This window comes from Montipora foliosa, chromosome 5, assembly GCF_036669935.1.
Source record: "Montipora foliosa isolate CH-2021 chromosome 5, ASM3666993v2, whole genome shotgun sequence".
NCBI lineage: Eukaryota > Metazoa > Cnidaria > Anthozoa > Scleractinia > Acroporidae > Montipora > Montipora foliosa.
The window spans coordinates 44517425-44532424 of NC_090873.1; the positions used below are offsets into that span (position 1 = coordinate 44517425).

At 38.6% G+C, this 15000-nt stretch overlaps 2 protein-coding genes across 2 annotated transcripts in view; one reads left to right on the forward strand and one right to left on the reverse strand.

Moving 5' to 3' along the window:
• LOC138004342 (programmed cell death protein 2-like) overlaps positions 1 to 5494 on the forward strand; it is a 7653-nt gene extending 2159 nt beyond the window's left edge. The window contains exons 3-6 of the mRNA XM_068850831.1: positions 442 to 511; positions 2283 to 2338; positions 3775 to 4179; positions 5024 to 5494. Coding sequence (XP_068706932.1) covers positions 442 to 511; positions 2283 to 2338; positions 3775 to 4179; positions 5024 to 5477 — 985 coding nt within the window. The 3' untranslated portion in view covers positions 5478 to 5494. The remainder of the gene's footprint in view (positions 1 to 441; positions 512 to 2282; positions 2339 to 3774; positions 4180 to 5023) is intronic.
• A 2966-nt stretch (positions 5495 to 8460) lies between these two features.
• LOC138002803 (beta-2 adrenergic receptor-like) lies at positions 8461 to 9491 on the reverse strand. The gene has a single exon (XM_068848782.1). It carries the CDS (start codon positions 9475 to 9477, stop codon positions 8461 to 8463), a length of 1017 nt encoding a protein of 338 aa, XP_068704883.1. The 5' UTR covers positions 9478 to 9491.
• Positions 9492 to 15000: the final 5509 nt, after the last annotated feature.

Below are 15000 nucleotides of genomic sequence, written 5' to 3' on the forward strand. Positions count from 1 at the left end.
AATGAATTTAATAAATCAATTATTCCATATGCACTTGTTGGATATGAGACTGGTTATAGCCAACTCATATGCAACATGCGCTCGAGGAATAATTGTTATTAATCCTACACGTACAGTGTAGGTATATAATTTTTTATGATGGCATGTCAATCTTGCTAGATTAGATTGGATTAATTTGTTTGTAATCATATTATTTCATTATTTGTGATGCCCAGGGTGGCATAATGAAGTTATCCTTGCTTTCCTCATTTCACATTAATAGTTATGCATACCCATTAAGGAATCTCTAAAATAATGACAAGTTTGGGAAATTTTATGAACCTTATTATAGGACATAAAATTTAATGTTTCTTGACATTAAGAGCTTGTTGTCTGGCTTAAAACATCATGCCAAAAAATAGATAATTCTCCCAAACAACAAAGTTTTGTATTTTTCCTCAGTTGGAAAGTTTTAAGGTGTCAAGCAAAAGACAGTAATTTTGGCTGCAACAAAGAAATTACCACGAATGAGGTAAAGTTGAGAGAAATATTTTACACTGACCTTTCCTTAGGCACAGTACTATTCATTACAAATCTCCTGCATGTATACACCTTATTCCAAAATGGCCACCATTTAAACATTCTTTTGTTTTTATTCAAATTAGTCCTTGATGCCTCGTTCTTAAGCTTAAAATTCAAAAGAATATTTTGCCTTGAACAAGGCATCAAAGTCTAATTTGAATAAAAACAAAAGAATAATTATCTAAATGGTGACCATTTTGGAAAATGCTGTATAGCTCAGTGGAAGTACATCTTCAGTAATAACCCATTATTGACCATTCACCCCTCAGGTGGCTTAGGATCCCCCCAGTTGACAATTAAAATTGTCTGGCACTCCCAGGGGTCAATGGGTTAAGGGAGGGGACATAGATGGAGTTTTTGACTATGTTAACCCATTCATGCACTCCTCAAGCACCCTAGGATGCCACCAGTTGATGAGTAAAATCGTCTGGTGTTAGACAGAGTAAAATCTGTTAAGTCTCACTCCCAGGGGTTAATGGGTTAAGGGAGGGGACATAGATGGAGTTTTTGAGTAGGTTAACCCATTAAAGCACTCCTCAAGCACCCTAGGATGCCACCAGTTGATGAGTAAAATCGTCTGGTGTTAGACAGAGTAAAATCTGTTAAGTCTCACTCCCAGGGGTCAATGGGTTAAGGGAGGGGATAGATGGCGTTTTTGACTAGGTTAACCCATTCATGCACTCCTCAAGCACCCTAGGATGCCACCAGTTGATGAGTAAAATCGTCTGGTGTTAGACAGAGTAAAATCTGTTAAGTCTCACTCCCAGGGGTTAATGGGTTAAGGGAGGGGACATAGATGGAGTTTTTGAGTAGGTTAACCCATTCATGCACTCCTCAAGCACCCTAGGATGCCACCAGTTGATGAGTAAAATCGTCTGGTGTTAGACAGAGTAAAATCTGTTAAGTCTCACTCCCAGGGGTTAATGGGTTAAGGGAGGGGACATAGATGGCGTTTTTGACTAGGTTAACCCATTCATGCACTCCTCAAGCACCCTAGGATGCCACCAGTTGATGAGTAAAATCGTCTGGTGTTAGACAGAGTAAAATCTGTTAAGTCTCACTCCCAGGGGTTAATGGGTTAAGGGAGGGGACATAGATGGAGTTTTTGAGTAGGTTAACCCATTCATGCACTCCTCAAGCACCCTAGGATGCCACCAGTTGATGAGTAAAATCGTCTGGTGTTAGACAGAGTAAAATCTGTTAAGTCTCACTCCCAGGGGTTAATGGGTTAAGGGAGGGGACATAGATGGAGTTTTTGAGTAGGTTAACCCATTCATGCACTCCTCAAGCACCCTAGGATGGCACCAGTTGATGAGTAAAATCGTCTGGTGTTAGACAGAGTAAAATCTGTTAAGTCTCACTCCCAGGGGTCAATGGGTTAAGGGAGGGGATAGATGGCGTTTTTGAGTAGGTTAACCCATTCATGCACTCCTCAAGCACCCTAGGATGCCACCAGTTGATGAGTAAAATCGTCTGGTGTTAGACAGAGTAAAATCTGTTAAGTCTCACTCCCAGGGGTTAATGGGTTAAGGGAGGGGACATAGATGGAGTTTTTGAGTAGGTTAACCCATTCATGCACTCCTCAAGCACCCTCGGATGCCACCAGTTGATGAGTAAAATTATCTGGCGTTAGACAGAGTAAAATCTGTTAAGTCTCACTCCCAGGACTCATTAGGTTAGCTACATGTAGTAATGTTTGATTTTTTTATCTTTTGTTGTAGTCTAACTGTAGATTAGAAGCTGGTGACTGGTGTGATGGGGCTGATGACTGGGGCGAGTAAGTTTTCAGCAATGAAGTTTTAGACAAGAAAAATTTACAAAGGGAGAATAGTACTTTAGCAACTGCGATAAGAAATTCAAACAAAAAGGTTAAATTAGTTAGTAAACTATTATTATTATTATTGTTGATAATACATATTAAATGATATTACCAGTAGTCAAACTAAGAAATCCAATGTAGACTTTCAGTTCTACACCGTTTTTGGACTTCGCTATAGAGGTGGGATAGCAACTCCTCATAAAATGCCTGATTCTAAACTTGTCAAAATCTCTAGTGCGCAATACTCAAGTCAAGTCAAGTCAATTTTTATTTAACTCACACAATTTATTTACATGTAATTATTATAGAGCTAGCACAAGATGCAAAGAAAGTAAAAAAGAAGAAGAAATATGTTGATTAAACACAATATTTTGTGGAGTTTGGGAAACCCAAATAGTTGATGGGACTAATTATAACTGGGTAGGTGACTGGAAGTTAAATAATTTAGAGCAAAGGGAGTACACTCCATAATGACCAATTAAGAAAAAGAAAAAGTACAATGTATATCTTCTATACCAGACTGCCCTGGTCTCTTTCAGGCGGGGGCATCCTTGTTAATTTTCTGTAAGGTTATTGCTATCAGCTAAGATCATCATACTGACCATCTTATCTTGTTGACCACTGGCCAGATAACTGTAATGCTTCACTCTCTGATTGTCCACGATAGATGATGTGCATTCCTTTCTCATTCCTAGTTTTTGTTCAATTGATCAGCATCTGGATTTTTGTAATGTTGGGACTAGTTTGGGATACCAACATGGTCGTGGCTTCTTTGTTCATGGATAGTTTACCAATGGTCAGCTTAAGCAGAGACCATCAAGGGATGTAAGAATGCCACAAAACAATAGGTTCAATGCACCATTAAACAGTACACTCCCAGAATGTGCATTTCACATTAATTTACATTATTTTGGGTACATTTCTCAGCCCTTCTTGTCCTGACAGCAATGTGGAATGACAATGTTTGAGATAAATTATAAAAATTATGATAAATTACATCAACTGATGTATTGAGTTTCGTTAATTGGCTTACAATTAGATTAGATTATAAGGCAGAGATACTTAAGTTATTTTTTGAGACATATAATGATTTTATACCAGAGCTGTTGTCTGCCACTATCTTGTTAGAGCGGGGTAGCCGTTGCTCCTTATGTGGCTACAAAGCTGCTTTAGATTCATGAAGGACTTGTTAGCCCTGCAGGGGTAACTTCTTTGGAATGTAGTTAATTATCATGATAATACATGAATCTAAATTTTAAGGAAATGAAAAAATGGCTTATCAGTAAGGAATATTTTGTAAATTTTATTTTCAATAGTACATCCGCATCTACTGCCCGGTACAGAGAACCAGATTTTGCGAGGGGCATAAGGTAGCTAACATATTTTTTTGGCAGTGAAACTGGTGACATCTTGTTGGGCTTGGAGCAGTGTGCCGGAAACTTGCATCTCTCTGAAAATGATCAAGAAGAAGAAAAGGAGGAACACATTGGAAACTCCTCAAAAAGCAATCCACAGAATGCACCGTCCAATTCTGGTTTTCCACACTTTGCACCTTTTTACATCAGTGTAACCGAAGCTCCTAATCAGAGAGAAAACTCAACTCAGCTCAATAAACACGAGAAAAAACTACTTTCTGATTACCAGAAGCGAGAGGGGGCTCTGATAATGGATGAGTCTCGTGACATGGATGTGAAGGGTGGGGCAAGAGAGTTGTACGAAAGAGCAACAGTTAAGCATGGCGACAGGGCGTTCCACAAATTTAGCAAGTATTTACAAGTTTGTCCACAGCAGTGCTTAAGGTATTAATTCATGGAGCTATCTAGTGTTTTGGTTATGGCTTCAAAATACTCATTGACAAAGTACCTTTTCATCTTTAGAGTGCTTTCTTCCTACAACATCGTTTCAAGAACCAGGCATATAAGAAATTTATACAATATACTATTTATATGCAAATAAGTGAATGGGTATTCTAGAGTAGAGGGTTATGTCTGGTATTTGTTTTCAACCATACTGGAGTAGTAGGAATCGAACCCTTCGGATTTCCAGCGCACAAATTACCCTTCTTTAGCCACTGAGTGCTGCACAGTTAAGCTGCTCTGTTAGTCTACTGCTATCTGTTTAATAGGCCATTTTACAGTTGTTTGCTCAGCGACCAAGCCTATGAATGGCTGCGAGGCTGCTGGTGACCTTGCATTGATACAGACCTCACTGCTTTTATCATGTAAATTGTGTTGTTGTAACGCTAATTAGTCCATATTAGCATTACAAAATCATGAAGGTTTGTATCAAAACAGGGTCACCGGCAGCCTCGCTTCCATCGCTAGGCCTGGTAACTTAGCCACAACTGTAAAATGGTCTATTGCCGCGAATGGAAATCTATGATACCCATGATATCTGCTTTTGTCTGGCCTTCATAGTCGGTAGAGTAACTGTGACCTCATCTGATTCCATATCCACCCTGTTTTAAGGTTTTCTTGTTTCCTTCAAGGTGCCATTTTTATTTACAAATTACCCTTTGATGGTTAAATTCTCCTTATTATTTTGATATTCAACGGTGAATTCTCTGTTACTGAAGGCATTGGTGAGTGAATCGAAATCCATCGAATTCGAAACTGGAATCTCGTTTATTTTTGTTTTCGGTAGGTACCAATGGAATGGGACGTATGTTTCCAACGTTACCACAAACCAATCAGAATTGTTGGCAAAGGTTCCTCTATGCCAGCATTGTGGAGCCGTTCGCGTATTTGAACTACAACTCATGCCCGCATTAGTTGGTAAGCTGGAACGTATGAAAAACTCGGGCGTAGTACATTCAATGAACAACGGCGAAGAACTGTGGATACGAAGAAACAAAGAGTCATTTTCCACAGATCTTGAAAACAGTGCACTCGATGGACCCGTTCCTCAACAAGAGCGCAGAAGGAAATTTTTGGCGGCTGTCAATCAAATGAATGACCTCGCAATTGAGTTTGGAACTGTTATGGTTTTTTCGTGTTCTCAAAGTTGTTGGGCAGAAATTGGAATGACTACAGATGCCATTTATCTCGAAGAATTTTGCATGGTTGAGGCAGACCCTGATCAGAAGTTATTTCAATAAAAAAAATAATAAGTCTGGATGTATATTTAATTTGGTGTTTCGGAAAGAAGTGAATAATGAATTGGTGAGAGCACTCGCGCTTTATAACTCGATTTTTTCTTTTATCGGTTGAGCTTTCGTGTGTTCTCTACTCTCACCTGCCGGAGAGCTTTTACTCCGGGAACTTCCCCCCTACGCCTCCAAAACCAGATATGATTACATGGTCCGTAATGGATCGTATACTTAAATCAGGGGCACCCAACGAGAATATAGTTCAAAACCACTTAAACATAGCATTGTTAAACGTATTTTAGTATTTAAACGATAGGTATAGGTATATTTTTATCCCCTAAAACTTTTTCATCTGTTCGGATATCCTAGCTGAAAGTCTAGTGATCCGAAAATTATAGGGATCAAAACTTACCTTTTCGAAAATTTCAGCCGGAAAAAAGGCTCCCGAAAATTGTAGGTGACCTTTTTAGGGTGAAAAGCCGTTAAAAATGGGCAATTATACCATTTTTTAGATGTTCGAAAATCTTAGGACAGGCAGGCAAGCAAGAAATTTTACAACAAATGTTCCGAAAATTGTAGATCTCAAATCGTCTTCCGAACAGATATTTTTCGAAAATTGACGTTGGGTGCCCCTGCTTAAATGACGGCCAAGATTAATTATTCCGGTTTTTTCGTCGTTCTAAGTAAAATAGCCAGCACCAGGAGGGAACATTTTCACAGCGTGGTTCGAAAGCAAACTCAGAAGTAGAAGAGGCTCTCAGACCTGTTCTAAAATAAAACATTGGTGGTCACGTTCATCACATCAAAGAGCTTTGTTTTGTATAGGAAAGATATCTGTTTTCAAACATTGATTTTGTTATTCAAATGTGCCAACCATAGGAACAAAAGACCCGTTGTTTCGACCGCTAATGAGGCTCTGGTTGGCACATTAATGACAACAGGTAACGTCAACGATATCTTCCCTATAGGACGGGAAAGAAACGTTCTGTAGAGACAGCAGAAAAAACCTCAAACAATAACCCAATAAAACAAAGAATAAATGTTTCACAATTTTTTTGCACCGAGGTAAGCCTTTAAATGTCATATATTCTCTATCACAATCTCATCTACGTTGTCGAAGTATCCTGTGACTGGATTTGGCCTTAATTAATCACATGGCGACCATTTTGAATCCACACATTTCAACTCGGGGCTAGGGGAATGAGATTAGTTGCGCATAATTTAATCGAATGATTTGATTGGTTATCTTCTCGAAAAAGGGTGTGTTTTGTACAGGGTCAAGGCCAAAAATACGGACAAAAACATGAAACGGAGAACTTGCCGAGTTTCATAACCATCTCCATGCATTAACTATGTTGTAAAAGCATGAAATGCTTCAAGTTCTTACTTTTCTCTCTCTCTTCTTAAGTTGTAAATCAAATCAAACTAATTTCTTTGATTTCTTACCAGACGCAAATTTCAGTCTGATTTTTGCCGTTTGTCGTAAACGCCATCCTAAATCTCTGAAATGATATTAACGGTTATGTAAAAAAAATCGTTTATTTTTTACTTAGGGCGGCGGCCATACTGGCCACAGAAAATAGAATTTGCAAACCCATGCGAAGCGAAGACAAAAGATTCTGGAGGGTCTCGGTCAATTCAACATCGATTGCGACAACGTTCTCGCTTTTGAAGGTTTTAAGGTTTTATAACCAGTCCCTCGATTAACTGTGATTTGAGGTTTTGACGATAACGCGAGCGTACAAATGTGAATCCTTCATTCTCTATCTTTACTCTGAAACTGCTCGTACAATTTTTTTCCCAGGATACTACGACTTAAACGAGATCACGGAAAACTTTTTTTTTTTTTTTTTTTACTTTTTTCTTTTTTTTTATTGTTATTATCACCTTACATGTTTTGAAAGCACAAACACCCCTCCCCCCACAAACACACCCACAAACACGGAATATGTTTAGATAATAAAGAAAAATAAAATAAAACAAATAAATAAATAAATAAATAAATAAAAATCACGGAAAACTTAACGATGGTCCAAAGTTATATTTTGAGCGGACGTTTTCGTCGACGTCGCCGTCGTAGATCCTGAAGTCCCTAAAGCTAACTCTACAAACGAATGAAAGGGTTAGGCTATTGCTGGTTTTCACTCACGTGATCAACAGCCATGTTTTTCAACGAAAACAAAAGGAAGCGTTTGCTTAATAATAGAGTTAAATTCCCGGAGGACTTGGTCGGGGCACCAACATGGTCGCCTTTTCTTTGTTTAGGGGCACCAACATGGCGGTCGTGACGTCATGTGAAAACCGAGAATAAACAAACTTTGGTGCTGTGTCGGTGGAAAAGTCAAACTCAAAAATTGGGTTTTATGAATCTAGTGAATAAAGGTCAATTTGCCACCGGGCTAAATGTCAAATCTCTCTTTTAATTTGTAGCGTTAACGCAGACGTCGTCCCTTCTAAGAGCGCTTAGCATCTGACAAAACATTCTCGTCAGAAATTTCAAAATTCCTTGTGCCCAATGGGACGGTATAGAGCGTTTTCACTCACGTGACCAGCAGCCCTATTGGCTTTCTGAAACAAAACTAAGTATTCACTGAGTATTTGCATAAAAATAGAGTTCAGTTCCCGGAGGGTTAGTTTGGTACACCATCATGGCCGCCATTTTCTTTGTTTTGGAAGACCAAGATGGCCGCCGTGACGTCATGTGAAAACGCAGTACAGATCACGTGTGTTTATATGATTTTTGAACCAATGGGAGACTGTCACTTGAGTTTGGTCAGAGATTGAGCCAATGGGAGCAGCAGTTTGGTCAAATTGGAACGCGACATTCCATCCGACCGGTTGCACCTGTCAAAGTGGACCACTAGAAAGTTTGTTCCAACTATTGCCACAAGTGCAGCACGATTGTTTCCCTAAATCGATAAAACTATTGTTTTGCGGTCGTCCATTCAGTCAAATCAACCGCGTTCGTCATGCGTCGCTTGCAGTAGTCTTCTCATTGATCCTGACTGGGGTCTTTTGCCATTCGGGGTCTACGAGGCTCGCTTTCAGAAATTTCTTCGGAAGTCGTTGTACATCCAAGGGACTTCAAACAAAACAGTTGAACAAAAATGGACTTAAATTCTCGACGAAAGCGTTTATTCGTAGCACCATAAATAAAGGGATTTATGGTGCTGCTTAGATAAACCAGGAACCCGTATGTAAGGTAGATGCGCCTTGGCAACGTTTGCTCACCACGTGCGGCATCAATATAATCGATTACCAGAACTGGAAGCCAGCAAAATGTGAACCCAGCCATTGCTGTGGCTAAGGTCTTGGTAACTTTGGCTTCCTCTACGTGTGCTCTGAGCTCTCTTGGGTTATTCTCTTGCGAGAAAATTTGATTTGTCCGTGCAACCGTGTGAAATACTTTGAAATAACAAACGCAGATTATTGTTAAGGGAACTGATATGTAAACAATTTCGATGAAGGCGGTGTATGCAATGTTTGTGTGGAAAGTGTAGAGACACATCGCTTTCCCAGCTTGGAATTGAAATCCGCCGTTGTTAAAGGAAAAGGGGACCACGGAGCCGAGAAGTGCCGAGCACCAGACAGCCATGATGTAGAGAAAAGCTCGTCGAGTCTTGAACAACACGATGTATTTGTTCGGCTTCACGACGCAAAAATATCTGCTCACAGCTATAACTGCCATGGTGTGGAGAGACACTTGCCCAAACGTAAAAACAGCAAAGCCATGAAAACGACAGAATCTTTGTCCAAACATCCACCGGCCGAGATACAGAGTTACGACTGAAAAAGGCATACAGCAAGTAGACATGAAAATGTCACTAACAGCCAATGCAACAACGAACATGTTTGGGAGGGTGCGAAGTCGCTGGCTTCTGTAAACAGCGTAGCAAACGAAGAGATTTCCAAAGAAGGCCGCCAAGTTGATGAGCAATAGACAAACTGTCTCGGCCGTAATGACATGATCACGTCTTTTGTAAAGTTCTTCAGAAAGAGCTTCGCCCATTTTTTTCAGAAACACCCAGAATCATTTCAATCCTACGAAAATTGTCACGGTAGTAAAACCTTTGTTCAATCTGTTTGGTAATACGCTCTGTGGTTTATGTGGGTCGTAGCTCATTAAAGTGAAAGATCGAAATAAATATCCTTTCCGGTAGGGTTTAATATTTTAGGAGTTTGTTTGGATATTGTATTCTGCATACGTAACAGAGGTCGATATTCTCCCTCACGCACTATATCGGAAACAAAAGACCACTTCTCTATTAATTTCTTTGACAGCAAAGAAACCCTTCTTGAAAGTTTTTGTTATTTGAAGTGCTAAATAAAAAGAGTATTTCCATATCACGGACAGGAAATGTCAAGAAGATCGGTCGAAGTTGAATATTCTGGCATAATACCTTCAAAAGCTTATCATTAATGGCAAATTTAAGATTTGGTCATTCAATTACATTACTGAAATCTTTACTGCTGGTTTTTTCCTATCTTGGCCAGGCAATCAACGGTAACTCCTACGCCCGCTTACAATCTTGCTTAATTTTGAGCACAATTTAATCAGTTTAGATGATAAGTGATGACATTTACGTGTACTGTAACATAAAAAAGAAAATTGTTCACTGATTGTTTTCAGGGTATTCATATAAATATCGGAGATTTCTGTTTGAAGCAATCTGGATTAACATTTCAAACAGATACTTCATGTTATCAATCTCAAATTCATGTAAGTGACATGGCAGACTAATTACTTGGAAATGAAAATGAATTTAAGGTGGCTGGAACCAGTTTCACTACTATTAAGGACCTTTTAATTAGAAGGGTTGTCACTACAAAACTGTATCACGTAAAAGAAATGTTATGGTACCATATCAAACACCAATTATTACTTAACAAAATGCGCTCACTATTTTGACGTAATAGGTTACCATGGCAACATGAAAGCTCTTCAAAAACACCCTATATTTCGTCTTTACTTGCTTATATCTTAATAATGAACTCGGTGACCCCCATTTTTTATTGTAGAATAGTAATTAGCATCTTGAGATAGAACTATCAGCAAAGTTTAAAAAAATTCTTGGGAGCCAATTCAGAGCTACCTTAATTTTTCGAAAATTTAAGGTAGCTCTGAATTGGCTCCCAAGAATTTTTTTTAACTTTGCAGATAGTCCTATCTCAAATTGCTAATTACTATTTTACAATAAAAGATGGGGGTCACCGAGTTCATTATTAAGATATTAGCAAGTAAAGACGAAATATAGGGTGTTTTTGAAGAGCTTTCATGTTGCCATGGTAACCTATTACGTCAAAATAGTGAGCGCATTTTGTTAAGCAATAATTGGTGTTTCATATGGTACCATAACATTGCTGTTTCGTGATACAGTATAGTAGTTATAAACCCATCTAACAAGAAGGTCTCTAAAAGTGGTGAAACTGGTTCCAGCCACCTTAAACTGATGGCGATATGGAGTCAGTGAAACGTAAAATTAACGCAATGTAGATATTTGAAGTACGTACATACATACTTTATTACTGGGTTGCCGTAGGCAATCCCAGTCTAGAAATGGTGGGCATTTGTTCGGTGTTATTTTTTTTTTCTTCCGTGTCGGTAAAAGTCTTGCCTGTCACTCCCCTGGTAAGTGGTATCTTTGTGCATAGAGCCTTCTGCGCGTATTTTCTTAGGATCGAGAGGGTAGTGGAACTGCGTAGATTTCTCTGGTGGACACAGTAGAATAATTAACTTAGCCTGCAATGGTGTCGAAAGTCATGTAACGCGAATGGCGTTTTACTGGATCCTTAAACAAGTCAGTTGGATATACTACGCAGGCGGTGAAAACCAACACCTGGAATCTCAAAAGCGACGAGTAATGGACTTCGACAACAATCTGTCGGCCGTAGAGCAGAAATCAAAGTGAGCTGCATTTCTAAAATAATATTTTACCAAGTGTGCTGTTATGTAGAACACTGAAACCAAATGGAAAATTCTCTGGTAACTTATGGGTTCAACAAAGACAGAGAACGAATCGAACACCTTAAGTGAATCTGTGATCAACTCTGCACAGTCTTCAGGTAATGTGACAGCCAAGAATTATTTGAAAGAAAACTTGTCGTCTATTTTGTGCTTCGTTATTCAAGGAAACGGTTCTTCATGGAAACGGTTTGATCCTGAAATTTTAGTTTGTTGTAATATTGCGCATATTTGACACGATTGAGTTTTTTCTCTTCACGCACGCAATAATAGCAAATATGTTGTTTGTTTCAAAAAATTGTTCGCTGGAAAAGGTGGCCTTTATGAATTCATCATGTTTTTTTATATGTGTGCTGGATAGTTTTTATGGCAATAGTAAAGAATTTTCTTGTTATTCAAGGAAAATGTTCTTCAGGAAAGAGTTTGAACCTGAAGTACAAGGTAATTTGACACGATTGAGGTTCTTGTCTTCACGCACGCAATGAAATACCTTATTATAGGAAATTAACGCTCCATGAAATTAACGCGAATCGTTAAAATTCGCGTTAATTTAAGTCGCGTTAATTTTGTTGAGAGTTAATTTCCGCGACGTTAATTAAGTGCAGCGTTAATTTCCGCGATCTCAATTACCAGTATCTTGACCCCAATTTTGGAAACTGTCCAGACATTCTTGACACCTAAAAAACATTAACTACAAGCTTTCTTTCTTTCCATTTACCCTTAGTTTTTCATCTTTCACAAAAGCTAGGGCAAGGGTTTACAATATTTCGAGTTCATCTTCATCGTTGTCGCTATCAGAAGTGATGTCAATATCTTCTCTTTTGATTTCGCGTATTTAATCGCGTTAATTTCCTTTATTATGAAATTCTACCTCCTCTTTCGGGTTAATTTTCTTTATTCGAAAGTCGTTTTCCATTAAATTCGCGTTAATTTAAGTCGCGTTAATTTCCAATACCTTAATTTCATGGAGCGTTAATTAAAAAATAATTCCATGAGCGCGCGTTGGATATGAGATGGTAAATAGCCAACGAGGCGCGTAGCGCCGAGTTGGCTATAACCAGTCTCATATCCAACAAGCGCGAATGGAATAATTGTTTCATTAAATTCCTTTAAACTCCAAAAGGTTAGAAAGTACGAAATACGAGCGAAAAAAGCGAGCAAATCCGAGCGAAATCAAAAATACTTGATGAGAACCGATGCGATGTCGTGTAACACCTTGTGGTCAGACAGACGCAGGCTCGTCACAAAAACATTTCTTACCTTTTCGCGTACTTCTAAACGTCGGAATTTAACCCAGCTGTCCAGAAAAACTTTTTTTTTTGCTTTCTTCAGAGAGAAATTTCGCTTTCCGGCGAAAAAACTTTTAGCTTGGCAACACTTAGATCAATCATTTACCATATAAGGTCAAACCAAGGTATATGAGCTGATAACCGAGATTGAGTGAACCAATCAGAGCACGAGAATTGCATTATCCCAGGTTGAGAATTTAATAAATTTCCTATAATAAGGTAGGAAGAGGTTTTCGCCTCTAAGAGCAAATATGTTGTTTGTTTCAAAAAATTGTTCGCTGGAAATGGTGGCCTTTATGAATTCATCATGTTTTATAATATGCGAGCTTAACTGGATAGTTTTTATGGCAATAGTAAAGCATTTTCGTGTCAAAATGAGGTTAGCGTTTTTGTGTTGTGCTAACTTAATTAAATATAAATATACATTCTGCCCCGTGAGTTTGTTATTCTCGTTAACCAGCAATGGAAAGTCATTGCAACGCGAATGGCGTTTTAGTGCATCTTATGTTGTTTGTTTCAATAAAAGGTTTCGCTGGAAAAGGATTCTGTGCTATTTTCTGCCTTTGTGAATTATCATATCATGTTGTGTATTGAATTTTCGATCTTAAGGTTGAAACGTGATACGGGAGGATGTTTTTAGTATAACTCTGTAAGCAGGAAGGGTTTCATGAAAATAAACAGGTCTGTTGGAAGCGTGCTTGAGTTTCAACAAAATGAGCCCCAAAATCAGCAAAAAATTGTGACGCCGGTGAATAATAAAGTAGCTGCTATTTCCAAAATGATGGAATTACCTGGTGATAAATAACCTCGTCTTTTGACTTTGCAGAAACAATGGTGGGCGATTGTGATCTTTGTTTTGAATTCGCTCATTTATTGTCAAACTTTATAACACTTGACAGGAAAAGAAACTTACGAAAACCCGCCATCATTTGACACAGATGCTTCACTGTTTGGCAGGTAAACATGCCGCGATAACTTACTAGTAATCACGGCGCCCGCTGAATTCCGGCGATGTCACTTTCGATTTTGCGATTTATTTGTGCAGCCAAAACGTACAATAACAAAATTGAACGTAGCAAAAATCTCCCAAAATGTTTGTCGCTGATCGTAACTGTTTATATTCTATATTCACGGTTCAAAATTAATGTTGTTTTCATGTCGTAAATATGTTATTCTCGAGCGACCGTCCTGGAAACTTCCTTCTGCTCTTTCTGAAAACTGTGTATCAATATTTATTTACTTTTGCATCAATATTTGTTTTTGTATAAAGCAAGCTAACAAAATCTGTACCCTGCTAAGTTCGCATTTGTTAGCGTTAATAGTATTTTCGGTCCAATGCTTCTGTTTTACGAAGGCGTATATGTTTTTGGTCACCCATCCAGACACTAATCCCGCCGGAGAGGGGTTAACTTTAGTAAACTTTAGTATTACAAAGCTGTCAGATGCTCAGAGGGCACGCTTAAACTTGTAGTGAAAAGAAGTTTATCAACATGTCAGCCCAGAAGCCAATGTTTCTCAATTCCCATTTATTTTCTTCAATCTTTCTGGGTTCAGTACTTTGCTAGTAACCACATGTCTTCTCAGGCTATTTACCCAAGGCTTCTACCATGGCACTACAATGATAGACAATACCAAAACAATATCGTGCACTGTTAGAGCTACATATTACGCAAGGACAGATTTTTTTCGTCGTACGAACGTGTGAGAACCTGTGAGCCAAAGGGACTCTGCTGGTATGACTTCTGGGTGACCCCTTAAATGGTCTTAATGACCCCCCAACTTGAAAAAATTGTCTGGAACGGTGCACGTACCACAGGCAACCCAGTGTACCCTCAGGGAGGGTCTAGTTTGATAATGATAAGTAGAAAAAAATAAGGCAGCCATAGGCTGATGTGGACCTACTATATACAAATAAATACAAATACAGACACTGATAGTAGAGCGGTTTTCAATTGAGTGTCGAAAGTAATTAGTGAATTGCTTTGGTTTATGATTACTTCACTCAGTGATTGGTTCAAAGTTCTCGCGCCATATTTTCAAGCAATTAAAAGTGAAACCAAAACCAATCGTGACTAGCGCGTGCACGTTTTCCCGCTCTTTGTATCGGCTACGTGTAATTACTTCGAGTTTTGATTGGTTTACTGGATTGTCTCCGTCCTTTTTGATTGGCCAAAGTAATTAATTTGGTTTTGGTTTTACGACACTCATTTGAAAACCGCTCTAAGAAAATTACAAATATGATATTAAATTAGATTATGATTTTTAAAGTAAACTTAGAATA